This window comes from Rhinopithecus roxellana, chromosome 13 (assembly GCF_007565055.1).
Source record: "Rhinopithecus roxellana isolate Shanxi Qingling chromosome 13, ASM756505v1, whole genome shotgun sequence".
Taxonomy (NCBI): domain Eukaryota; kingdom Metazoa; phylum Chordata; class Mammalia; order Primates; family Cercopithecidae; genus Rhinopithecus; species Rhinopithecus roxellana.
In genome coordinates, this window is record NC_044561.1 from 4,428,001 (window position 1) to 4,453,642 (window position 25,642).

The 25,642-nt window shown below is 54.3% G+C and overlaps 2 protein-coding genes and 1 non-coding gene across 3 annotated transcripts; 1 reads left to right on the forward strand and 2 right to left on the reverse strand.

Annotated features, from left to right (window-relative positions):
• Positions 1-488: 488 nt before the first annotated feature.
• LOC104676506 (serine hydrolase-like protein 2) lies at positions 489-16,201 on the forward strand. The gene is made up of 6 exons (XM_030914465.1): positions 489-643; positions 5,243-5,322; positions 9,477-9,511; positions 12,966-13,048; positions 14,249-14,345; positions 15,757-16,201. Exons 1-6 carry the CDS (start codon positions 489-491, stop codon positions 15,868-15,870), a joined length of 564 nt encoding a protein of 187 aa, XP_030770325.1. The 3' UTR covers positions 15,871-16,201.
• On the reverse strand, positions 10,968-11,073 carry LOC115893004. The gene has a single exon (XR_004052967.1). It is a non-coding gene; the product is annotated as a U6 spliceosomal RNA (small nuclear RNA).
• Positions 16,202-16,209: 8 nt separating the features above from the next.
• Positions 16,210-25,425, reverse strand: RRP7A (ribosomal RNA processing 7 homolog A). The gene is made up of 7 exons (XM_030915234.1): positions 25,323-25,425; positions 23,631-23,773; positions 20,485-20,610; positions 19,627-19,744; positions 19,163-19,260; positions 18,579-18,777; positions 16,210-16,654 (listed from the first exon to the last, which is right to left on the reverse strand). Exons 1-7 carry the CDS (start codon positions 25,393-25,395, stop codon positions 16,569-16,571), a joined length of 843 nt encoding a protein of 280 aa, XP_030771094.1. The 5' UTR covers positions 25,396-25,425; the 3' UTR covers positions 16,210-16,568.
• Positions 25,426-25,642: the final 217 nt, after the last annotated feature.

A 25,642-nucleotide genomic window follows, 5' to 3' on the forward strand; every position in this document is an offset into this window, starting at 1 on the left:
TAAATAAAAATAACCAACAGCAAGGTTGGTCCAGGTGTTCTAGAAGCGGCACTTAGGTAGGATGCTACCGTTTTGCAATTGATTGCTGACATGAAGACTCACATCTCAGCAGTGCCCATTCCCTGGCTGGCAGCCAGTGTCCCAGATGGCCACCAGTCCTGGTGTCAGCAAGTCTCTTTCTCCCACACAGCCGAAATGCCCCACCCCGTCCTGCCTCTTGTCCTCCTGAAGCTCTGGCCGTGGCAGGCCTGGTGCTCACCCATGCTGCCATCTCAGTGGACAGAGCTGGTCTGTTGCTTTTGCAATCCTTTCCGGAGACCTCCCCATGGAGTCCGAGAAAGCTCTTCAGCTGGAAGCAGCTGAAGGAAATCAAGAGATGGGGGTGACGGTGCCACACACTCGAGCTAATGGGCAGTCGTGGTGGCAGTGGCATTGGCCACAGTAGGAGTCCCAATGTGTGGGACGCTGGGCGAAGGCCTGGGGGTGCGATGGGACTCATGGCCGCCCCCAACCCACCTCCCCTGAGCATCTCCCATCACCATTTGTCGAAGGACGAAGCGGCCCTAAACACGGGTGTATCCGTGCTCAAGACCGAGGGCACCACAACTCTCCCAGGCTCACAGAACAGTGGACACCACAGGCCGTGGGCCACCTACCAAGAGGTCCTGGCCTGCACATCCGCACAGGCCTGGTCCTTCCAAGTAGTCCCAGGAGGCTTTGCGGTGATGTCAGCGGCAATGCCACTGACCAAACTTTTGGGAGTTGTTTTTGGAACACAGGGTGCATATTCTGGGGAGTTCTTTGCCTTGTCTTTAAACTTTATTTGAGTATCATTTAGGTGCCGGGCCGGTGGTGCCTGCCTATAATCCCAAGAGGCCAAGGCAAGAGGATCGCTTGAGCCCAGGAGTTTGGATCAGCCTGGGTAACATAGGAAAACCCTGTCTCCACAAATAATTTTTTTTTTTTTTTTTTTTTTTTTTTTTTGAGGCGGAGTCTCGCTCTGTCGCCCGGACTGGAGTGCAGTGGCCAGATCTCAGCTCACTGCAAGCTCCGCCTCCCGGGTTTACGGCATTCTCCTGCCTCAGCCTCCTGAGTAGCTGGGACTACAGGCGCCCGCCACCTCGCCCGGCTAGTTTTTGTATTTTTAGTAGAGACGGGGTTTCACCGTGTTAGCCAGGATGGTCTCGATCTCCTGACCTCGTGATCCGCCCGTCTCGGCCTCCCAAAGTGCTGGGATTACAGGCTTGAGCCACTGCGCCCGGCCCACAGATAATTTTTTAAAATTAGCTGGGCATGGTGGCACACACTGTGGTCCCAGCTACTCATGAGGCTGAGGCAGTAGAATTGCCTGAGCCTGGGAGGTCGAGGCTGGAGTGAGCCATGATTGCCCCACTGCACTCCAGCCTGGGCAATAGAGCAAGACCATGTCTCAATAAATAAATAAATCTCTGTCTGTATCTCTCTATATATATTCTATTGGTTCTGTTTCTCTGGAGGACCCTAATACAGATGCCATCATAGGTGAAGTGATTATGCTTTCAGAGCCAAAATTAAGACATGTAGTCTGAAAAATGCAAGTATACTTTCCAGAACAAACCAAAACAATGGCCATCCACCCATGCGTCTCACATTGGAATGTGTGTGTAAATTACTTGAGCATCTCGTTAAAAGGCAGATTCTGACTGAGTGGGTCTGGGATTCTGCATTACAAACAAGCTTCCAGCTGAGACAGATGCTGATCCTGCCTGACCACTGTGGGGACAGTTAAGTACCTGGAACTGCACTGTGCAAAACAGTGGCAGTTAGCCACGTGTGGCCATTAAGCTGTGAAATGTGTTTGGTCTGAACGGAGATGTGCTGTAAGTGTAAAAAGTGTAAAATACCAGATTTCAAAGACTTGACATGAAGGGGAAAAAAAGGATGTAAAGCATTCCAATACTTTTTATATTGACTGCATATTTAAAAGATAATGATAATGTTTTTTGCTGGGTGCAGTGGCTCACATCTGTAATCCCAGCACTTTGGGAGGCCAACATGGGCGGATCACGGGGTCAAGAGAACAAGATCATCCTGGCCAACATGGTGAAACCCCATTTCTCCTAAAAATACAAAACTTAGCTAGCTGTGGTGGCGTGCACCTGTGGTCCCAGTTACTTGGTAGGCTGAGGCAGGAGAATCACTTGAACCCAGGAGGCAGAGGTTATAGTGAGCTGAGATCCTGCCACTGCATTCCAGACTGGCAACAGAGTGAGACTCCGTCTGAAAAAAAGGAAAAACAAAGATAATGTTTTTGAGGCGGTCGGATCACCTGAGGTCAGGAGTTCAACAATAACCTGGCCAACATGGCGAAACCCCGTCTCTACTAACATACAAAAATTAGCCGGACATGATGGCAGTTGCCTGTAATTACAGCTACTCAGGAGGCTGAGATGGGAGAATCACTTGAACCTGGGAGACGGTGGTTGCAGTGAGCAGAGATGGTGCTACTGCACTCCAGCCTGGGTGGCTGAGAGAGACTCTGTCTCAAAAAAAAAAAAAAATGTTTTGGGTAGGTTGGGTAAAATAAAATACATACATTATTAAAATTACTTTCACCTGTTTCTTTTTATGTTTTTAAATGACAGTCCTAGAAAATTTTTAATTGCATTTGTGGCTTATATTGTATTTCTGTTGAACAGAGCTGCTGCAGAATATTAGAAACTGAGACTGTCTAGGAAGACTCTGGCCCCCACCATTATTGCAGCTGTAAGTTTGGAGACGGCATTTGCCAGGACAGGTGGTATTAATAGGAGTGTATTAACAGATTGGTGGGACCAGGAGCCAGACTTTGGAGGAGAGAGGACTCTGGTGACCTGCCTAGTGTGTAGGCAAGGTCACCTGCAGAGTAGTGTGTATGTGAGTGTGTGTGTGTGGATGCACATGCACGGGAATGCTTGTGTGATAAAACGGGGTATGGGCCAGACATGGTGGCTCATGCCTGTAACCCCAGCACTTTGGGATACCAAGGCGGGCAGATCACTTGAGGCCAGGAGTTTGAGGCCAGCCTAGCCAACATGGCAAAAACCCATCTCTACAAAAAATACAAAAAAAAATTAGCCAGGCATAGTGGCACATGCCTGTAATCCCAGCAACTTGGGAGGACGAGGCAGGAGACTCGTTTGAACCTGGGAACTATCATACCAAGGGCTCATGGGCTTTGCTGATCTGAGACCAGGAGGCAGAGGCCACAGGGAGCTGAGACTGTGCCACTACACTCCAGCCTGGATAAAAGAGCAAGACTCTGTCTCAACAAAAACGGGGGGTTATGAAGAGAGAGGTAAAGAAATGTACCAGCCGAGTGCAGTGGCTCACACCTGTAATCCCAGCACTTTGGGAGGCTGTGGCGGGTGGATCACAAGGTCAGGAGTTCGAGACCAGCCTGGCCAACATGGTGAAACCCCCATCTCTACTAAAAATACAAAAATTAGCCAGGTGTGGTGGCAGGCGCCTGTAATCACAGCTACTCGGGAGGCTGAGGCATGAGACTCGCTTGAACCCGGGAAGCAGAGGTTGCATTGAGCCAAGATCATGCGCCATTGCACTCCAGCCTGGGTGACAGAGCAAGACTCCATCTCAAAAAAAAAAAAAAAGAATTGTACCAGTTCCTGAGAATCACCAAAGGTAGCAGAGCAGGGCCACGTCAAAGCCACGAGTGTAGAAGCCTCAGATGAAGTTCAAAGCCATACAGTCGTAAGGAATGCTAGGAGTCGGTAACACAGTGAGTGAATATCTTTGGGTAGACATGCGCAGCTACAGCTGTGGAATAAGATTCCTCCTGAGAGTGAAACTCTACAGTGAACACCAGCTACAGTGCATTGAAGCAGACATTATGCAAACACTTCAAGAGAAAGGGCACTTGGTCTCAGACCAGCGAAGCCCGTGGGCCCTCGGTGTGATAGTCTCCATGTATCTGTAGGAAGAGTAAGTCAGTGGCTGGTCAGCATTAGATAAAACAGTCAACAAAGCCAGCTCTGGCTATGCCCATAGCTCATGGCAAGTCACTTCCTCCAGCTGTTCGGGCCAACACCTGCGGGTCATCATCCCTGACTCCTCCCACTCTCACAACACCCAGCAGCAAATCCTGCTGGCTCCACTTCAAAATGGATTCTGGGCCCGGCGCTGTGGTTCACCCCTGTAATCCCAGTACTTTGAGTACTTTGAGGGTGGATCAATTGAGGTGGATCACTTGACGTCGGGAGTTTGAAACCAGGCTGGCCAACATGATAAAAACCTGTCTCTACTAAAAATACAAAAAAATTAGCCAGGCTTGGTGGCATGCCCCTATAATCCCAGCTGCTCGAGAGGCTGAGGCTCGAATCCGGGAGGCGGAGGTTGCAGTGAGCCAAGGTCATACCACTGCACTCCAGCCTTGGCAACAGAGGAAGACTCTTTCTCAAAAAAAAAAAAAAAAAAAAAAAGATCCTGAACCTGGCCACCCTTGGCACCTCCACTCCTACTATACTGGTCAAAGTGACATCCCCAGCCGGGCCTCCCTGCTCTGATTCCCCTCAGCCCACTTTCCTCCTGACAGCCAGGGGGATCCAGTTAGAACAATGTTCACACCATTTTTCTGCTCAAACCCAGCCAATGGCTTCCACCTTACACAGGGTGAAGGTCATGTCCTGATGGCCTCCAAGTCTCTTTGTGGCCTGTGCCTGATTTGGCATGGCAGCCCTGACCATCTCCCGGACCTCCCATGGCTGACTCTGCCCCAGAACCCTGGTGGCTACGTGTGTTTTGGGCACACCAGGCACCTTCCCTGGGGCTTTAGCACTTGCTACTCCCTTGGCCTGGAACATCCTGTCTGCAGATTTCTTTCCTTTTTTTTTCTTTTTGAGATGCAGACTTGCTGTGTCACCCAGGCTGGAGAGCAGTGGTGCAATCTCAGCTCACTGCAACCTCAGCCACCCGGGTTCAAGTGATTCTCCTGCATCAGCCTCCCAAGTAGCTGGGATTATAGGCACACGCCACCATGTCTAGCTAAGTTTTATATTTTTAGTAGAGATGGGGTTTTACCATGGGGTTCGAGGCCAGGCTGGTCTCGAACCCCTGACCTCAGGTGATCCGCCCATCTCAGCCTCCTAAAGTGCTGGGATTACAGGCATGAGCCACCATCCCCTGCCCTCCTCTCCTTTTCATCTGACGTCCTCTGACCTCCTCTTTATTGGCCTCCAGGCACCCAGCATCCTTCTGTCTCTCCCAGGTTACTGAAGACCAGTAGCCACTTGAATGAGGAATGCGGGGAGCTCCTCCTGCTAAGAGGAACCACGAAGGTGGCCACAGGTAAGGGACTCCGCTGTCTAAGGCCGTTGTATATTTGTCACCATTCTAACTGAGGATGTCAAGGACTTGCCCTAGACTAGGCAGGATACTAAGCACTTTGCAAATAGCATCTCACTGAATCCCCCTCCTACCTCACCCTCATCCCATTTATAGCAGGAGAAACTGAGGCTCAGTGTTGCCAAGTGACCGGGGCGAGGCCATACAGCTACTGCACATCCCAGAAAGCCATACTCTGGGAGAGTTTGGTCAAGTGTCTTGGACTAAATGTTGGTGAATGTTGTGGCCATGCTCTGCTGGACCTGGGGTGGGTGCCCAGCGTCAGGGGCAGGCTGTGAGGACGTCTCAGGGGCTGAGTGACTTGGGAGAGGCTTTTCACAATGGAGAGGTGGAGGTGGTGTGTCTTGCCTTCAGAGAAGCTTCTGCCACAAGCAATTTCTGCACTTTGCTTTTTATCCAGGAATTTTTTTTTCTTTCTTTCATTCTTTCTTCTTTTTGAGACAAGGTCTCACTCTGTCATCTAGGCTGGAGTGCGGTGGCACCATCGTGGCTCACTGCAGCCTCCACCTCCCGGGCTCCAGACATCGTCCCACCTCAGCCTCTAGAGTAGCTGGGACTACAGGTGTGAGCCACTGTGCCTGCCCAGGAAATCTTTTCTAAGGTGCGCTGCAGGCCCGGCTCAGTGAGGCTGCCGTGAGCAAGAATCCACTGTCCCTCTCTCAGTGGGGCCAGACCCCCAGCATCACAACTCCAGGGTCTGCTGCTCACAAATGGCACCCCCTGGAGTTGAGCAAGGAGGAGTCCGGGCAGAGGCCTAGACTGTTGGAAGAGAAGCAGATGATAAACCGGTCAACAGGCACATGAGCGGTTGGACATTCTCTGGATGTAACGAAGGGAATACACAGTGTTCTAGAAGAGTCTCGTGGCAGGTCCTGCTCCAGAGGGGTGGTCCGGGAGGCAGCTCTCCCAAGGTGAGGCAACAGCTGGAGGGAGATGGTGTCGTCGGACGGAAAATGTGCTGAGTTGAGCGTAACAACCTGGCTTCCTGACACTGCCCGCTGAGTGAACCTGGGACAGTCCTTTCCCTTTTAAACTCCCCTTGTTTGCTCAGGTGACAAGCAAGGTCTTGGGTTTTTTGCGCTCATCGGATCAGGCGAGGTGGGCATGTGCCTTCCCTTTATAAAGTGCTGAGTGATGCAGGGGTCAGAAACTCCTGGGGGCGGGGTTGGGGCGTGTTGTGGAGTTCACTGGGCCAGCAGGGAGAGAGGCTATGGGATGCGTAGGGTCTTTGGAGCTGGAGCCAGCCCACCCTGTCCAGGAGCTGGGCTAGTGCTAATCAAGTGGGAATTCAGTCTCGTGTGGCCAGAATTTCCAGTTGCTCAGCTCTGGAAATTCCAGCTAATCTTTTTGTATTTTTAGTAGAGATGGGGTTTCACCATGTTAGCCAGGATGGTCTCAATCTCCTGACCTCGTCATCCGCCTGCCTCGGCCTCCCAAAGTGCTGGGATTACAGGAGTGAGCCACTGTGCCCGGCCTAATTTTTGTATTTTTAGTAGAGATGGGGTTTTGCTGTGTTGGCCAGGATGGTCGCGAACTCCTGACCTCAGGTGATCCACCTGCCTTAGCCTCCAAAAGTACTGGGATTACAGGCATGAGCCACTGTGCCCAGCCTGAGGATTTTCATATCTGACAGGACCGTCTCCCTTCGTGGCTCTTTTTTTTTTTTTTTTCAGATGGAGTCTCGCTGTCACCCAGGCTGGAGTGCAGTGGCCAGATCTCAGCTCACTGCAAGCTCCACCTCCCCAGGTTTACGCCATTCTCCGGCCTCAGCCTCCCGAGTAGCTGGGACTACAGGCGCCCGCCACCTTGCCCAGCTCGTTTTTTTGTATTTTTTAGTAGAGACGGGGTTTCACCGTGTTAGCCAGGATGGTCTCAATCTCCTGACCTCGTGATCTGCCTGTCTCGGCCTCCCAAAGTGCTTCGGATTACAGGCTTGAGCCACCGCGCCCGGCCTACATGGCTCTTTTACAGAGTTTTTCTACTAGTCTTTTTTTCTTTCCCTTTTTTGAGACAGGGTCTTGCTGGGTTGCCCAGGCTGGATTTCAGTGGCAGGATCTCGGCTCACTGCAGCCTCTGCCTCCCTGGCTCAACCCTCCCACTTCAGTCTTCCCAGTGGCTGGGACTACAGGCGTGTGCCACTATGCTCCGCTAATCTTTTAGTTTTTTGCATAGAGATGGGGTCTTGCTCCATTACCCAGGCTGGTCTCAAGCGATCCTCCCACTTCGGCCTCCCAAAGTGCTGGAATTACAAATGCCTGACCTCCTGCTATTCTTGCCTGTATAATTGCTCCGTGTGAACTTTAAAATCAGGTAGTTTAAGCCCCCAACAAAAAATCTTGTTGGTATATCATATATGTATAGTTTAGTGTTTTTTTGTTTGTTTAATTTTTTGAGACAGAGTCTTGCTCTGTCACCCAGGCTGGAGTGCGGTGGCACCATCTCAGCTCACCACAACCTCTGCCTCCCTGGTTCAGGCAATTGTCATGCCTCAGCCTCCCGAGTAGCTGGGAATACAGGCGCCCGCCATGACACCTGGCTAATTTTTTTGTACTTTTAGTAAGGATGGCATTTCACCATGTTGGCCAGGCTGGTCTCAAACTCCTGGCTTCAAGTGATCCACCCGCCTCGGCCTCCTGGAATGCTGGGATTACAGGCACAAAACACGGTGCCCAGCTTATATATGTATGTTTAAATAACAAAATAATAATGTTAATAACAGTAATAACAGTAACCTGTGCACCCATCACACAGCTAAACAATGGCACAGCACCTGTTCCTTTGAACCCTCTCCAGCCCCTCCTGGACCCCACCCAGAGGTAAACACCTGTCTATTCATTCAGCAAGCACTTTGGGAGCCCCTCCTATGTGGCAGGCACAGTTCTTGGTCCTGAGGATACAGCTGTGAACAAGGCAGACCAAACTGTTTGTCCTCGTGGAAGCTGAACCCTAGCAGAGGAGAGAAGCAGTCAATAGGCAAAGGATGAAGTGCCTTAGAAAGTGCTATGGGGGCTGGGCGTGATGGCTCACACCTGTAATCCCAGCACTTTAGGAGGTGGAGAGATCATCTGAGCTCAGGGGTTTGAGACCAGCCTGGTCAACATGGCAAAACCCCGTCTCTACTAAAAATACAAAATTAGCTGGGCGTGGTGGCGAGTGCCTGTAGTCCCAGCCACACTGGAGTTTGAGGCAGGAGAGTTGCTTGAACCTGAGAGGCGGAGGTTGCCGGGAGCCAAGACCACACCACTGCACTCCAGCCTGAGCGACAGAGGGGAACTCTGTCTCAAAAAAGAGAAAGTGCAATGGAGAGAAATAAGGAGTGGTGGGGAGGGCTGGCTATGAAGGTATTTGAGAAAGATTTATACGGGGGAGGGAGCGGCCCTGCCTCTTATCCTGGACACCTGCAGCTCTAGTCCCCGTGTGTCCTGCTGGACGGGTTCCTTACAAACACCCCTCAGTTCACGTCTCCATCCCTTCCGACCGCCGGCAGCTTCCAGCTTGCGATTACCCCCAGGGCCACAGGGGACCCTCTGCCCTTTCTGGACACTCCCATACAGGCCGTTCTTGAGGGGACATTGCTCGGGAAGGAACTGCCGCGTGTTCAGCCTGCAGCTGAGGCCGAGTTGTTGGCTACCATCGGGATGGGGGCAGAGAACCAAGTCAGCACCCGAAGCTGAAGCTGGCACCACCCAGGCCCCGCAACTCCGCTCATGTTTCTTTTTTCATTCAGTGTCTTCTCCACAAACGATGACACGATTGGTACTTACTTGCTTTTTCCTATGAATGAGTTTCTCAGAGACGAGAGCTCCAGCATCCACCCGGCTGTCAGCCTAAGCTCCTGCCCTCATTTTGCACCGGGCCTTTGGGGTGGCCGGTGAGGGCCCATGTGGGCTGACAGGTCCGTGGTCAGGTGGCCATGGTCGAGCCCTGGTCCAGCTGGACCCCAGGACAGGGAGTCCTGGGCAGCTGAGGACGTCGGGGGCAGGTGGGAGAAATGAGCCCTGGCTGGAAAGGCCTGGGGGGTCCCAGCAAAGTCACGGAGTGTCCCCTGACCCTGACGGACAGCATTGACGCCACTGTCTTTGTGCTTCTGCCTCCAGGTCTGGTTCTGAACAGAGACCAGAGGATCTCCTGGGTGAGTACCGCTGCCTCTGCGTCCCCCCTCCCACAGTTTGCCTGTTAGCATTTTTGTCGTTTTTGAAAATTACAGGCTGAGCGTGGTGACTCACGCCTGTAATCCCAGCACTTTGGGACGCCGAGGTAGGTGGATCACCTGAGGTCAGGAGTTTGAGACTAGCCTGGCCAACATGGTGAAACCCCTTCTCTACTAAAAATACAAAAACAACAACAAAAAAATTAGCTAGGCGTGGTAGCACACGCCTGTAATCCCAGCTACTCGGGAGGCTGAGGCAGGAGAATCGCTTGAATGGGAGGCAAGGTGCAGTGAGCCAAGATTGCACCACTGCACTGCAGCCTGGGCAACAGCGAGACTCCATCTCAAAAAAAATAAAGAAAAGAAAAGGAAAAAAAGAAAATTACATAGATAACATAATACATAATAACTGTCAATGTAAGCATTTGTAAGTGTGCACTTCAGTGGCATTAAATAGAGTCAGTGGAGGAGAGGAGAGAGATATTCTAGGCACTGGCCACTGCACAGGGAAAAGCTGGAAGTCAGCTCGGTGCATCTGTTGAGAGCAGGATTCCTGATAGAGGCTGTGAAGAGGGGAGGGGCGGGATGCCAAAGTTCTCAAAAAACAGCGTCCCATCTGGAGGCCTGGAAGTGTGTCACTGGAGCACTTGTATTAATAGAAACTTGGCCATCTCTGCCACTGAGGGGCTGTGTGACCTTGGGCAAGGTGCTTACCCTCTCTGAGCTTGGTTGTCTCATGTGCAGAAAGAAAGTGCTTTCATTCATTCAGCTGGTTTCTGAGCAGCTTGGCTAGGGGAGCCACGCCCTGGGCCTGCCTTTGAAGGGTTGTTGTCGAGACTAGGTGAGGTCATGTGTGTTGAGTGGCCTCGCACACTGCTGTCGCTTCAGGTGCTCATGGCCTGTGCTATTTTGTGATTGTTCAAAAACGATAGAACACGGGACACGTGTGAGACACTGTCATTAGAGGTGGGGAAGCTCTAACTGCAGGGAGACCGCGGAGAGCTGCTGTCCAGGCCCAGGCCAAGAGATGAGGCTTGGACCAGGGTGTCAGCCAATGGTCTGGGAATGTTAATGTGTTTGTCTTTGATCCATGTGGGATTTGTTCTTGAGCATGCTGTGAGGTAGTGATTCGTTTTTCTTTTTTTCATGTTTTAAAAGTTCTATTTTTCTTTAATTTTATTGTTATTATTATTATTATCAATATTGAGTCTTGCTCTTGTCGCCCAGGCTGGAGTGCAATGGCATGACCTCAGCTCACTAGAATCTAGCGATTCTCCTTCCTCAGTCTCTCACGTAGCTGAGATTACAGGCGCCCTACACCATGCTGGGCTAATTTTTTGTGTATTTTTAGTAGAGACGGGGTTTCACCATGTTGGGCAGGCTGGTTTGGAACTCCTGACCTCAGGTGATCCGAATTTTTTTTTTCTTTATTTTTTTGTAAAGGAACATTTCACAAATTTTCATATCATGCTTGTACAGGGGCCTCGCTAATCTTCTCTGTATTGTTCCAATTTGGCACTATATGTGCTGCTGAAGCAAAGCACCCACATTCTATTTATTTATTTATTTATTTATTTATTTATTTATTTATTTAGAGACCAAGTCTTACTCTGCCATCCAGGCTGGGGTGCAGTGGCCCAAGTTTGGCTCACTGCAACTTCTGCCTCTGGGGTTCAAGCAATTCTCCTATCTCAGCCTCCTGAGTAGCTGGGATTACAGGCGCCTAACACCATGCCCAGCTAATTTTTTGTAATTTTAGTAGAGATAGCATTTGACCACATTTGCCAGGCTGGTCTCGATCTTCTGACCTCAAGCGATCTGCCTGCGTCGGCCTCCCAAAGCGCTGGGATTACAGGTGTGAGCCACTGCGCCCAGCTTAATTTTTGTATTTTTAGTAGAGACAGATTCAAGTTTGCCTATTCCTCTTGTGCCCAGGAAGCCCCTCCTGTGTGCAGGCCCGAAAGGCTTGGTCACACCCCACTGTGAGATGTGGCAGCTGCCATATGAGAGCATGCAGGCCTTGAGGACAGTATGGGAACCCCTGTTTCAGGGAAGGCACCTCAGGTCATTTTGGTCTGAGAAGCAGAAAATAGCTGGAGGGCCAGGGTGGAACCAGGGCAGTGAGTTTTCACGGGTGTGTGTGTTCATAGCCATAGCCAATTTTATATTCACCATGCTGGAGGTGGAGGAGTATCGGGTGTGATTTCATGGAGCTGGTCCTTACGGGAGCTTCCTGGAATTTATCCACTGAGCATGCATTTATGAAGCTTCTCCTCTGTGCTCTGTGTGCTGAGAACTAGGAATAGAGAAAATGCTGAGAGCTCCTGCCCTTAGAGTCCCCAGATCAGAGCAGCACAGTCCAATGGAAGCAGAGTGTGAGCCTCGTGGAACTTGACATTGTCTAGCAGCTATATTAAAAGAAAACAAGCCCAAGGCTGGGCGCAGTGGCTCACGCCTGTAATCCCAGCACTTTGGGAGGCCAAGGCGGGCAGATCACCTGAGATCCGGAGTTCAAGACCAGCCTGACCAACATGGTGAAACCCTGTCTCTACTAAAAATACAAAACTAGCCAGGCGTGGTGGTACATGACTGTAATTGCAGCTACTTGGGAGGCTGAGGCAGGAGAATCGCTTGAACCCGGGAGGCGGAGGTCACAGTGAGCTAAGATCGCACCACTGTACTCCAGCCTGGGCAACAAGGGCAAAACTCCATCTCAAAAAAAAAAAAAAAAAAAGGCTCTATCAATTGTTCTCATATTTTTATTTAACATCCACGATGTTATCTCAGATGTAATCAACATAAAACTTGGCTGCATTATTTTGCATGCTAAGTTTTCCAAATCCAGCTTCGTGTCACACCTACAGCACATCTCACTAGAGCTATCCACATCCCCGCCATCCAGACGTGAAATAGTCACAAGACAGGGCACGCAGGGCTGCGGAGGAGGCCTGCAGGGGCCATGATGGAGTGCCCATCCTGCACTGTGGTCCCAGCAAGTTTCTTCCTCCTGGCAAGAAGCCTGTCCCAGGCTGGCAGGGGACAGCATGAGGTGCAGCCTACGGACTGGGAAAGGGGTGTGGAAGGGCCATGCCTCAGTCCTAAAATCCAGGCCCAGAAGTGGCCCAAGTCACTTCTCTGCCTTTAATCACACAGCCATACCCAGTGGCAAAGGAGTATGGGAAATGGAATCAGGCTGGGTAGTCACAAACCCAGGAAGAGGGGAGAATAGACCTGGAGAGGGCAGGAGTCTCTGGCCACCAGGGGCTAAAGAGCCTTCGATGAGGTGGTGATGTGGTGGAGTCCTGGGCTCGGACCCAGGGTGGATGGCTAAGGTGCCCATGCCAGGGCTTAGCCGCCCCAACAGATGTGGGTTTTGGGCCCACAGGAGTGCCTGTGCCTTGCGACAAGAATTCACCATGCTTTTTTGTCTCTGCAGCCTGAGAACAGCTTTGACTTAGTCAGCAGGGAGCTGTATGCGCATTCCATCAGGAAGCTGCAGGCCCATGTCCTGTTCATCAAGTGAGCCTGGACCAAGTGCCCTTCAGTCACCCCCAAAAGACACATGGGCACCAGGAATCTCCGGGAGGGAGCCCTGGCATGAGGCTCCAAGTTCTCTGTGTTGCCCACACCGCTGAGGCTCAAGACCTTTTTCGGGAAGCCCCCCTGGCAGCAGGGTCATGGAAGGAGGAAGGTCAGAGGAGGGGAGGGCTCAGGCAGCAGGGGATGGGCCAGGGCCGTCCCATGCCTTTCCACAGGTGTCAGCGGGGGGCATGCCCAGGAAAGGCTCCATGACCAGTGAGCACAATCTTGGCTCACTGCAACCTCAGCCTCCCGGATTCAGGCGATTCTCCTTCCTCACCCTCCCGAGTAGCTGGGACTACAGGTGCCCGCCACCACGCCTGACTGACTTTTGTATTTTTAGTAGAGATGAGGTTTCACCATGTTGGCCAGGCTGATCTCCATCCCCTTACCCCATGATCCACCCGCCTTAGCCTCCCAAAGTGCTGGGATTACAGGCATGAGCCACCGTGCCTGACCCACCATAGACAATTTTTAAGCCATAAAAAGAAACGAAGCACTGAGATGGGCTCCAGCGTGGATGAACCTTCACGCTAAGTGGACGAAGTCAGACCCAACCATCTACGTGTTGTATGACTGCACTCACGCTCAAGTCCAAATAGGGTACACTGCAGAGACAAAGCCAGTTAGTTCATGGTTGCTCAGGACTGGAAGCCTGTTGCAGGGTGTGTGTGTGTGTGTGTGTGAAAGCGCAGAGATTTGGGATTTCTTTGGGGGTGATGAAAATGTTCTGTAATTGTGACGATGGTCTCACAACTCAACATATTAAAAACCACGGGATTGTCGACTTTCAATGGGAGGATTGTAAGATGTAAATTCTCTCAGAGCAAGTGTGGACTCCAGAGCCTGTTCAGATCCCAGCTCTGCTATTCAGGGCTGTGACTGTGGCCAAGTCCTGAACTCCCTGCACCCCAGCAGGGCTGTACCTTAAGCACTCGCTTGCGCCTGGCTTGTGCCAGCTGAGTGTGAGCTGAGATTAACTGAACCTCAAATCCAACCCAGGGTCAAGGGACCCAGCTGTGGGAGGTGGGGTAGCCCAGGCTTTGGTTTCTCAGAGGCCTGAACCCAGGGCAGGATGAGGGCAGTGCTGGGAGGCAGTTCTAAGATGAACCCCAACAACCCCAACTCCTCACTTTCCAGAGCAGTCCACGGATATTTTGATGTGAGAAGAGAGAGTTACTCTGACAAGGAGTCCCTGTCATTCATGATACACACGCTGAAGTCCACCCTCAAAGAGGTAAGGCGGGGCTCAGGCACCTGGTGTCCGGCCACTGTCACCCACTCTGGTCCCACCTCACCCATCTCTTCTGGTGCACTGGGAAGACCCCTGGTCTGGCCCCAGGCCCAACAAGTGACCGCCAGGATCTCTCAGGCCTCACGCTCCACTGTGGTCAGTCCCTAGAGGCCTGGGGATACACGTCGTCAGAATTCAGGAAACAGAGACCTTTGGTGGGGAGAGTCTTTTATCATCCTCGAGCACCCACCCCCCTTCCTGGGCCAGGAACAATTAGATGACCCAACTGCCAGAGACAGGCCCACAGTTGTTATTTTATTTTTTGAGACAGGGTCTCATTCTGTTGCTCAGGCTGCAGTGCCATGGCTCAATCATAGCTCACTGCAGCCTCAAACTCCAGGGCTCAAGTGATCCTCCCACCTCAGCCTCCTGAGTAGCTGCGACTACAGGCGCACACCATCATGCCCACCTAATAGTCCCACTTTTTTGTTTTTTTTTCTTTTTTGAGATGGAGTCTCACTCTGTTGCCCAGGCTAGAGTGCAGTGGCAAGATCTCGGCTCACTGTAACCTACGCCTCCCGGGTTCAAGAAACTCTCGTGCCTCAGCCTCCTGAGTAGCTGGGATTACAGGCATCTGCCACCATGCCCAGCTAATTTTTATATTTTTAAGAGACGAGATTTCACCATGTTGGCCAGGCTGGTCTCAAACTCCTGACCTCAGGCGATCTGCCCGACTTGGCCTCCTGAAGTGCTGCTTTTGCAGACAGGAGCCACCGCACCCAGCCTAGTCTCACATTTTATAGGCTCCCAAACCACAGCAGAACACCTGGCTGCCTCATCCCTCTGCACCCATCGGGCCAGTGGGTGTGCTGGCTGTAGGTGGGGGTGGCTGTGCCCGGGTTCCTGGGAGCACCTGGTGATTCACGGTCACCTACCCACAAACACCTGACTCTGGGGCCTCTGCAGGTTTCCTGGTGTTGTCACAAAGGGAAGAAGCGTACCTGTGGCTGGCCGGTCACCTGGTCAGAGCCAAGGCAGACAGGGCCTTCCTGTCTGGCTTCTTGAAGGCAGACACAAGTCTGCAGGCTGCTCATGCCCCCATCTGATTATTTTTTCTCATGGGGACCTCCTCTAATACAATCACAGCAACCCTGGCCTCGACCCTGCCCTGTCCCCGCCGTGCAACTTCACAACTCAGCTGGGAGGCCTCCAAGTCCCCAGGGCTTACACACCTCCTGGGGTGCTATGCACTGACCCAGCTCCAAGGCATTGAGTGTGTGGGAAACTCACCACAGGAGCCGCTCCTGCCCTGCAGGGAACCTGAAGGCTGTGGGAGGGCCCTGACCCCAAGGGCCTATGGAGCTCCCTAGGCTCCTCTGGCCACACCTTACCACACACCCTCTCCCTTCTCCAGCGGTTCCAGTTTGTGGAAGTCCCAAGCAATCACTGTGTCTACATGAGGGAACCCCACCACGTGGCCAGTATCATCAGCTCCTTCTTACGGCACAAACACACGCTCACAGCCTAGCTGTAGCTCTGGGCCTGGAACTATGACGACCTCGTGCTGCCAGACTCAACGCTGGAAATCTGAGTTCCCGAGCCCCGCAACAAGGCCAGGCGTGTGGGGACAGGCCTCACTGGTCTTGAAGCCCAGTCTAGGATTCCGGTAACCAGGGGAAGGAGTGAGATTCCAACTTCAACATCTGTGACCTCAAGGGGGAGACAGAGTCTGGGTTCGGAGGGCTGCTGTCTCCTGGCTAATAATCTCCAGCCAGCTGCAGGAAGGAAGGGCGGGCTGGGGCCACCGAGCCTTTCCCTGCTGCCCAACTGGGTGGAAAATGAAAGCTGCTGCATTCTCACTGCTGCATTCTCACTGCTTTCGAGGCTGTTTCGTTGCCAGCAAGGGCTTTTCCATTGAGGGAAAAGGGAAAACAGAGCGGATTCATGCAGGGTCCTTGACAGGAGGGTGTGGAGGCAGGAGGCGGAAGGGGCAAGTCGTCCTCTGCGCACGTCCAGGTCCCCAGGACTGCTGAAGCCCAAGACCCGAGGGGTGGCCTGGCCCTTACTCCTGGCCTGTGTGGACTTTCATGGGGCTGTCGGACGTGGTGGCCTCAGCCTGGGGACCGTTTCCCAGAGCTCGGCCTCTCGGAGACGGCTGCAGGCCCTGCCTCACCTCATGTTCCTCCTGGCCCTGCACCTCCAGCCATCCACTGCGGCTCTCGCGGCTCAGTAGGGTCGGAATTTGCGCTGGGCCCGCAGCAGCTCGATCCTCTGCTTGTCCTCCTCGAACTTCTTGCGCAGCTGTGCTAGATCTGGGGGCGAGAGGAGGCGCGGGGCAGGGTCAGACAGCACACCCCCGGGGCAGCCGGCTTGCTCATGCCCCACCCCTCCTCCCAGTTATTGTGGGGCGCGGGGGGCATGTCTCCTTCACCCACCCAGCCCCTTTCCCAGCTCTGCTTTGGGGGCAGGGTCTGGATCCTGTAACGAAACAGAATCCGACGGCAGGCCGAGTCCAAGGGCAAGGCCAAAGTGGGAGACACTGGCACCCCGAGCCTGGAGATGAAGCCCTAGCAACAAAGCAAAGGCATCCGCCCCCACCCCGACCCCTGCGCAAGGGGGAGGGAGTCCTGACCGCTCGGCCTGGAGCGACCCTGAGAATCGGTAAAGGGACCCCACCCCTAGTGCTGGTGAATGCCGATGGCAACTCTGGTCACCAGGTGGCCCAGGTCAGTGGCAGGCTGATGGCATGGAGGGGGAAGCTGAGGGTCTAGAGCGAGCACAAGTGGGAGCCAAGAGGGCCAGCGAGGCAAGGAAAGCACCAGTGACTGGGTGGATGGCTCAGGGCCTGCTGCAGAGCCCGTCCCTGTGCCCTAGCCAGGGCAAGGAGACTCCTCTCCTGGGCCCACAGGGAAGCTGTCCTGTAGACAGGGACACCAGGCAGTGGGGCAGGAGGCTCAGCCACAGCACCAGGAGTGGGTCACAGGTGATCAGGTGCACAGCCAGGGGAGGGTCCTGTGCAGGCCACCTGACACACACCACACACCCTCACACCCACACACACACCACCACACCCGCACACCACCACACCCGCACACCACACCTACCCACACCCTGCATCAACCCACACCACAACCCCGCACACCCACACACACCACCCACACCCGCACACCCACACACCCACCCACACCCACCCACACACCACAACACCAACCCCCCACCTGCACACCCCACACGCACCACGCACACACCCTGCACACCCACACCACCACCACACCCGCACCACCACACCCGCACACCACACATCCACACACACCCGCACACACACCACCACACCCACACACCTACACACACACACCTGCACACCCACACACCACGCACACACCTGCACACCCACACCACCACACCCGCACACACCACACCCCCACACACACCCGCGCACACACCACCACACCCGCACACCTACACACCACACACACACCTGCACACCCACACCACCACCACGCACACACCCGCACATCCCACACCACCACACCCACACCACACCACCACACCCGCACACACCACCACACCCCCCGCAACACACCACCACACCCAACACCCCGCACCCACCCCTACACCCGCACACATTACCCGCACACCCACACACACCACCGCACACCCGCACACCACACACCACCACACACACACCCGCACACCCACACACCACATACCACCACACACACACCTGCACACCCACACACACCCGCACACCCACACACAGGCGCTGTGCAGGGCCACCTGACACAGCACATACACAGACACACACACACCACCACCAACACCATCACCAACTCAACACACATACTCTGCAGCATCCTCCCTGCACCCACAGTGGGTTCGGAGGCCCCCTCTGCACTCGAACTCCTTGTTGGCTGGAGGCTGACGAGCGCCAGCACTAAGTGCACAGGGGCCCAGAGGTGGGCACTGATGACCCAGGGTCCCACCCACTGAGCAAATGCATCTGCCCCGGGGGGTGATGGGGGTCCGCCACACAGGGTGCTGCCAGGCTGGGACCGCCACACAGGGTGCTGCCAGGCTGCGCCTCTTTCCACAGAGCCTGGTGGGAGCCCTGTGCTTAGACGCCCTCCCTCCACGACCAGCAGGTTCAGTGCCCGCTGTCAGGAGCCCTGGCCAGAGGCCTCATCCATAGTTGGGGCCAAGGCGGAGGGGCCTGAGGATGGGCTGAGCATGGCTTACGCTCCATCTTGCTCTCTCGGTGCTGCCAGGCATAGAAGTTGAGCAGCTCCTTTCGGGCGCGCTTCCGTCTCTCCCTCTCCAGCACCCGCAGGCTGGCTGCTTCAGTCCGGGGGAGCACAGGCCGCCGGCCCCGGCGGGTCACCTTCACCCAGCCCTCCTCGTCAGGGACCCCCTCCTCCTCCTTGGCCTTAGCTTCTTCCTGCAAGGAAGGTGATCCCATCGTCCAGTCAGCGCCTGGGACCTCATGCAGCCTCCAGCAGCCCACCCTCCACGCCCTCCCCCCAAAGTCAGAACTGCCCTGAGCCCCTGCAGGGGCGGGCTGCTCCCCTCCTCCCAGCACGGTGTTGGGGCTAAGGATGGCGGGGAGGGCACGGACCTGCTGGTGCTGCCTCCTTCTCCACTATAGACCATGTGGAGACTAGACGTGTCACCCAGCCAGGCAGCCCAGGATCCAGCAGGGAAAAAGGGAGCCTGGCCTCTACAGAGTGGCTAAGGACAGGCCGCCACCGCCCTCCCTCTGGGGCGCCACCTTCCCACAGCCACACGGGCGATGCGGTGCTCGGCCGACCCTGCGGAGCCTCTACCTCAGCGATCTTCTGGTCATACGCCTCCATGAACGTGTCCACTTCCACCCTCAGGGCCTCAGGGTCGGGCATGGAGTCTGCGTAGTCACTGATCCACTCTGAGGAAAAGGGAGGCAGGGAAACGGGGCTTCCTCAGGCCTGGCATTTGGGCTCCACCCCAGGGCCTGCCAGGCTAATGGAGACCTTTCCCCACAGGGCCTGGGGCGCAGGTGCTAAGGAAACCCCAGGGGCTGCAAGCTGGGCCCTCGCTCTGCCTGCCCAGTATGCCTGTGCCGCGGTGCCAGGGGCTCAGGCTAACGACTCCTGGGGACCCAGACATAGCCCCGCGGTCCTCCTGCCCAGGCCTCCACACGCCACTCTCAGGGAGCATGGACTTGGCTGGTGACATTCAGACATGTCCCCACAGAGTGTCCTGCCAACCCAGAGCCCAGAAAGGAGGTGCCAGTCACCCCCGCAGTACTCACTGTGAATGCCAGTCTTCACAGGGTGGCTCTCTGTGGACACCAGCAGGGGGCCCTTCAGGGCCAAGGCCGCTGACACCCCACTCGGCTTCTGGAACACCACGTAGGCTACCTGGAACCCCTGAAGAGAGAGATGTCAGAGGCTGGGGGCTCCTCCGCATGCCAGGCACAAGGTCTCCAGGCCCGCCCTCAGCCTAGCCGCGGGCTACACCAGGGGAGACAGTGCTAGGCTATTCCTGAGCCATGGAGAGAACCAGAGGCCATCCCATAATCCAGGTCAAGGGCAGCCACACTTCCAGTGATCCTGCTTCTGCGGGAAGTGACAGCTGTTCCCAGCTCTTCCTCCGGAAGAGGGGACACACAGGCTGCCGTTCTTCCAGTCACAGGAGGGATGCTGTGAAACGCAGGGGTCGCCCTGGGCCAGGGCAGGCTTTTGGAAGCCAGGCCTGGGCACACACACCCTGCCAGATGCCACTGTGTGGGGAGGAGGTGTGGGCTCCAGGGCCACTGGGAAAGCCGTGAAGAACAGTGTTCCTGGAGACCCGGCCCCTAAGCCTGGGGAAGGAGCTCCCTCAGCGGGGGAAGCAGGAGGGCAGCCGGGGGAGGCCCTGCAGGCGCCCAGCAGAGACGGTCCCTGAGCATTAACACAGGACGGAAAAAGACAGGCAGGAACTGCAAGGATGTGGCAAATCTGAGAAGGAATCGCAGGCTTTGTCACCTGGACAGCCTCCTACACCACACACGGTGAGGACGGGCTCAGGACCAGAGAATGCTCTGACATCCCACTGCCAGCTCCCCCAGCGCACTGAGGACATTGCCCCACCCCCTCACTCTAGTGGAACCCCGTGCTTGGCGGCTCACCGGAACCGGCTTGGGATGAAAAAACTTCGACCTTGATTTCTTTGGGCTCTCGGCCAGGTCCGGCTTCTCCTGCAACTCTACAGACTGGACGAGGCCACAGGACGACAGGAGGCGGGAGAGGCTCTCCTGCCACAGGAAGAGGGAAGCCAAGTGTGAGCATCTGCAGGGGCATCCGAAAGCCTCCCTCTACCATGGGTGGCACTGCCAGGGGTCCAGCGCCCCTGAAGGACTCAGAGCCACAGCCACATCTGCCCAAGCCGGGAGCCTGTGGGCACCACGGCCTCCGACCTGTTCTGCAGGGATAATATGGAGGTCAGTATTCCTGCTCTTTCTCTTTTTTATTTTAGTTTGTTTTTTTGAGTTGGAGTACTGCTCTGTAGCCCAGGCTGGAGTCCTATAGCGTAATCTCGGCTCACGGCAACCTCCACCTCCAGGTTTCAAGTGATTCTCATGCCTCAGTCTCCGAGTAGCTGGGATTGCAGGCGCCGACCACCACACCCGGCTAATTTTTGTAATTTGAATAGAGACGGGGTTTTGCCATGTTGGCCAGGCTGGTCTTGAACTCCTGACCTCAGGTGATCCTCCCGCCTCGGCCTCCCAAAATGCTGGGATTACAGGCATGAGCCACCATGCCCGGCATATTCCCGCTCTCTCTCATTGGAGACAGGTGGGGACATTCTTGCTGTTACTCTGATTTTATTTATATGGCAAGTTTTACTACCTGAATCAGCAGTAGTGACCCTATACTGTGACAGTCAGCATGGAGGTTGTCTGAATCAGCAGTAGTGACCCTATACTGTGACAGTCAGGATGGAGGTTGTCTGTCTGAATCAGCAGTGGTGACCCTATGCTGTGACAGTCAGGATGGAGGTTGTCTGTCTGAATCAGCAGTAGTGACCCTATGCTGTGACAGTCAGGATGGAGGTTGTCTGTCTGAATCAGCAGTGGTGACCCTATGCTGTGACAGTCAGGATGGAGGTTGTCTGTCTGAATCAGCAGTAGTGACCCTATGCTGTGACAGTCAGGATGGAGGTTGTCTGTCTGAATCAGCAGTAGTGACCCTATGCTGTGACAGTCAGGATGGAGGTTGTCTGATCAGCAGTGGTGACCCTATGCTGTGACAGTCAGGATGGAGGTTGTCTGTCTGAATCAGCAGTGGTGACCCTATGCTGTGACAGTCAGGATGGAGGTTGTCTGATCAGCAGTGGTGACCCTATGCTGTGACAGTCAGGATGGAGGTTGTCTGATCAGCAGTGGTGACCCTATGCTGTGACAGTCAGGATGGAGGTTGTCTGATCAGCAGTGGTGACCCTATGCTGTGACAGTCAGGATGGAGGTTGTCTGAATCAGCAGTAGTGACCCTATGCTGTGACAGTCAAGATGGAGGTTGTCTGTCTGATCAGCAGTGGTGACCCTATGCTGTGACAGTCAGGATGGAGGTTGTCTGTCTGAGCAGCAGTGGTGACCCTATGCTGTGACAGTCAGGATGGAGGTTGTCTGATCAGCAGTGGTGACCCTATGCTGTGACAGTCAAGATGGAGGTTGTCTGTCTGATCAGCAGTGGTGACCCTATGCTGTGACAGTCAAGATGGAGGTTGTCTGTCTGATCAGCAGTGGTGACCCTATGCTGTGACAGTCAGGATGGAGGTTGTCTGTCTGAGCAGCAGTGGTGACCCTATGCTGTGACAGTCAGGATGGAGGTTGTCTGAATCAGCAGTAGTGACCCTATGCTGTGACAGTCAGGATGGTGGTTATCAGTGGGGGTTCTGGGATGTGCTGCTGTGTGTCCACCTGGGTGCTGACTACACAGGTATGTTCTGTCTCTGGGATGCAGTGAGCTGGACACCTGCCACCGGGGCCCTTCCCTGTACACATGCTGCACTTCAAAAAGGTCAGAACTCACACCCCCTCTTCTATACGCTTCTTGTTTTCTCTAAGTTTAGAGGAATGTTTTAGAAATTAGGGTTTATTTTTGAAAACTAATCCAGGAATTCCCTTGGCCAGGGGCGGTGGCTCACGCATGTAATCCCAGCACTTTGGGAGGCTGAGGGGGTTGGATTACTTCAGGTCACAAGTTCGAGACCAGCCTGGCCAACATGGTGAAACCTTGTCTATACTAAAAATACAAAAATTAGCCGGGCATGGTGGTGGGCGCCTGTAATTCCAGCTGCTCGGGAGGCTGCGGCAGGAGAATTGCTGGAACCTGGGAAGCGGAAGTCACAGTGAGCCGTGATCGCTGTGCTCTAGGCTGAGCAACAGAGGGAGACTCCGTCTCAAAAAAAAAAAAAAAATCCAGCAATTCCCTTAGTTTAGTTTTTGTAAAAAAAAAAAAAAATAGTTGTGTTTGGATAAAATTAGAGGCACTTTTCATTTTTTTATACTTTCTTACTTTCAAATTATGGACACATATAATCTCAAAGAAAACACGTAATTCAAACAACTTCGGGTAATACGTAAAAAAGCCGTGGGCTACTTAGGATTACACTTTTTTTTTCCTTTTTTTTGTTTGAGTCAGAGTCTCACACTGTTGCCCAGGCTGGAGTGCAGTGGTGCGATCTTGGCTCACTGCAACCTCCACCTACCAGGTTCAAGCAGTTCTTGTGCCTCAATCTCCCAAGTAATTGGATTACAGGCGTGTGCCACCATGTCCGGCTAGTTTTTGGGGTTTTTTGGGTTTTTTTGAGATGGAGTCTCACTCTGTCGCCTAGACTAGAGTGCAGTGGCACAATCTCGACTCACTGCAACCTCCACCTCCCGGGTTCAAGGGATTCTCATCCCTCAGCTTCCTGAGTAGTCAAGACTACCCGCACACGCCATCATGCCTGGCTAATTTTTTGTGTTTTTTAGTAGTGGCGGGGTTTCACCATGTTGGCCAGGTTCGTCTCGAACTCCTGACTTCAGGTGATCCACCCGCCTCAGCCTCCCAAAGTGCTGGGATTACAGGCACGAGCCACCATGCCTGGCAGGATTATACTTTTAAAGACATCTTTGAAAAGCCAGTTCCCTGACTGGAGATCAAGGCAGCCCTCTTGACACTCTCCTCTGGGGCTCCCATTAGCTGTGTCCCTCTCACCACCAAGGACTTGGTGGAGGCCAGAGGAGCCCCCACCTAGAGCCCACAGGTCCCTTCCCAGACACTAGCTCACCTCTGTGCAGTATGGGGGCACATTGAGGACAAAAAGAGTCCTCTTCTGAGGCCAGATGGACTTGGTGCCTTGTCGAACGCCGTGTGCTCTCACATAGAGGTAGTGACAAGCCTGCTGCTTTTCGGAGAACTTGATTGGAATAGCTGGAAAGGAAATGGGAGGGGAGGGATGGCCAGGCTACCCTGAGCTGAGGCCAGCAAGACATTCACACAACTTCCTTTCTCCACATCCCTGTCTAGTCCTATCTGCTCATCGATCCATCCATCCCTTCACCAACGCCCCCACCCTACCCTTTGGCAAAGCCTGTGCGGGTTCTAAGAGTCTGCCCAGGAGGGCCTCCCAAGGTGGTGCAGGGAGAGAGAAGATAAATGGGAAATGATTACAGATGGGGGCGCAATGAAAGGGAAGCTCAAACCCTGCGGCTCTTGGAGTGAACACCAAAATCCTAACCGTGGCTGCAAGCTCTGAGACCCTGCCTGCCACTGTGGCCTCTTCTCGTACCATCTTCCCCCACCACCTTGGATTCTCCCTGTTCCCCTGGGTACACCAGGGCCTCACACACGCTGGCCTCTCTACCGGGTGCATCACCCTCTTCCCTCCTGCTAACCTTCAGGTTTAGCTCAAACCTCGCTTCCTCAAGAGAGCCTTAGCATCATCCCCAGCCCCTCCTGCCAGCTCAGATCCCACTGCCTGTGCCTTCACAGCTTCTCTTAACAGTCTGTAGGCTATACTGATGAGATTCTTTGCTTAATCACTGCCACACCCATGACTGTAATCTCATAAAGCTAGGAACTGCTTCTATTTTTCTCACACCTCCGTCAGACTACCGGTTGGCGTAGAGCTGCGGTCCCGGAACTCAGCAAGCTCAGTTGCAATAACGGAGAAGACAATTACCAAGGAAGCATACAGCAAGCTTGTATCAATTATGAAAGAAACATTCCAGGGTCATGGGCTGGCAGAGGTCTTCTTTCCATCGGCTATCAGGGATGGCCTCTTTGAGGGAGCAACATTAAAGCTCAGACCAGAGACGCCGCTGTGCAACAGACTGGCACAGCACGTGCAGAACCCAGAGGGGGAAAAGCATGTTGCCTCAGATAAACAGAAAGAGCTTTAGGTCAGCACCAGCCAGACCACGTGGCCCACACAGGTTAAGAAGTCTGCTTTTTGTTTTAGAAGCGACTTGATAAAGCTACTGGAGGGAATGCAGTGGGTGTGGGGCCTATCGTGGGCGTGTGAGACATGCTGTAACTTAAATGGCTTTAAAAAGAACATTCTGGTACGTGGGTGGAGAACAGAAGCAGGGGCAAGAGAAGGAGGAGGGCAACCAAGTAGGAGGGCCGATAACAGCCCAGTAAGAGCTGATGGAGGCTGGACTAGAAGCAGAGGCGATGAGAAGGGGATGGGCTCACCTGGACGAGCGAGTGAGGACGGAAATGGGTTTGCCCTGGGTGAGAGGTGCACAGAGGTGGGCTCACCCAAGGGAAGCGTGGACCAAGACAGGCTCGCCCCGAGAGAGTGGGCAGGCAGAAGGGCGCCGCGTGGGTCCTCGGGACTCCAAGGCTGGGGCCAGAGGCCGCCGGAGCTCACACCCAACCGTGCGGCCGCTCCTGGGAACCCTCGGCCGCCGCCAACCCCCAAACACCTCCTGGCGATGCCTGGCCGCCCCCGGTCTCGAGTCCCGGAGCCCCTTACCTGCGTAGCCCGGTGGGCTGGGGATACAGTTCTCCGGGTGCCGCGCCGCGCGCTTCCTCCTGCGCGCCACCATCTTGCCGCCAGGGAGCGCAGGGGCCGCCGGGAGTTGTGGTTCGGCGCCGGCGCGAGCGCGTTTCCGTGGCGTCTGTCCCGCCCCCTGGCTCCAGGCCCTCCTCTCCGGCCCCGCCCGCCAGGGCCCAACCTTCATCAGCTCAGGGTCAAATCAGCGCGCGAAAGTGGGAGGGAATGTCAGCGTTGACCCCGGCCAGTCACGAGGGCGAACTCAGCTTTCCACTCATGCATTCACACATTGAATAGGC

Coding starts and splice junctions, on each gene's coding strand:
- LOC104676506 (XM_030914465.1), top strand. CDS start 489: ATGGGACTCATGGCCGCCCCCAACCCACCTCCCCTGAGCATCTCCCAT. Junction 9,512..12,965: donor GAGACCAGAGGATCTCCTGG/GTGAGTACCGCT, acceptor TTGTCTCTGCAG/CCTGAGAACAGCTTTGACTT. Junction 13,049..14,248: donor GCCCATGTCCTGTTCATCAA/GTGAGCCTGGAC, acceptor CTCACTTTCCAG/AGCAGTCCACGGATATTTTG.
- RRP7A (XM_030915234.1), bottom strand. CDS start 25,395: ATGGTGGCGCGCAGGAGGAAGCGCGCGGCGCGGCACCCGGAGAACTGT. Junction 19,745..20,484: donor TTCATCCCAAGCCGGTTCCG/GTGAGCCGCCAA, acceptor CTCTCTCTTCAG/GGGTTCCAGGTAGCCTACGT. Junction 18,778..19,162: donor ATGACCAGAAGATCGCTGAG/GTAGAGGCTCCG, acceptor CCTTCCTTGCAG/GAAGAAGCTAAGGCCAAGGA.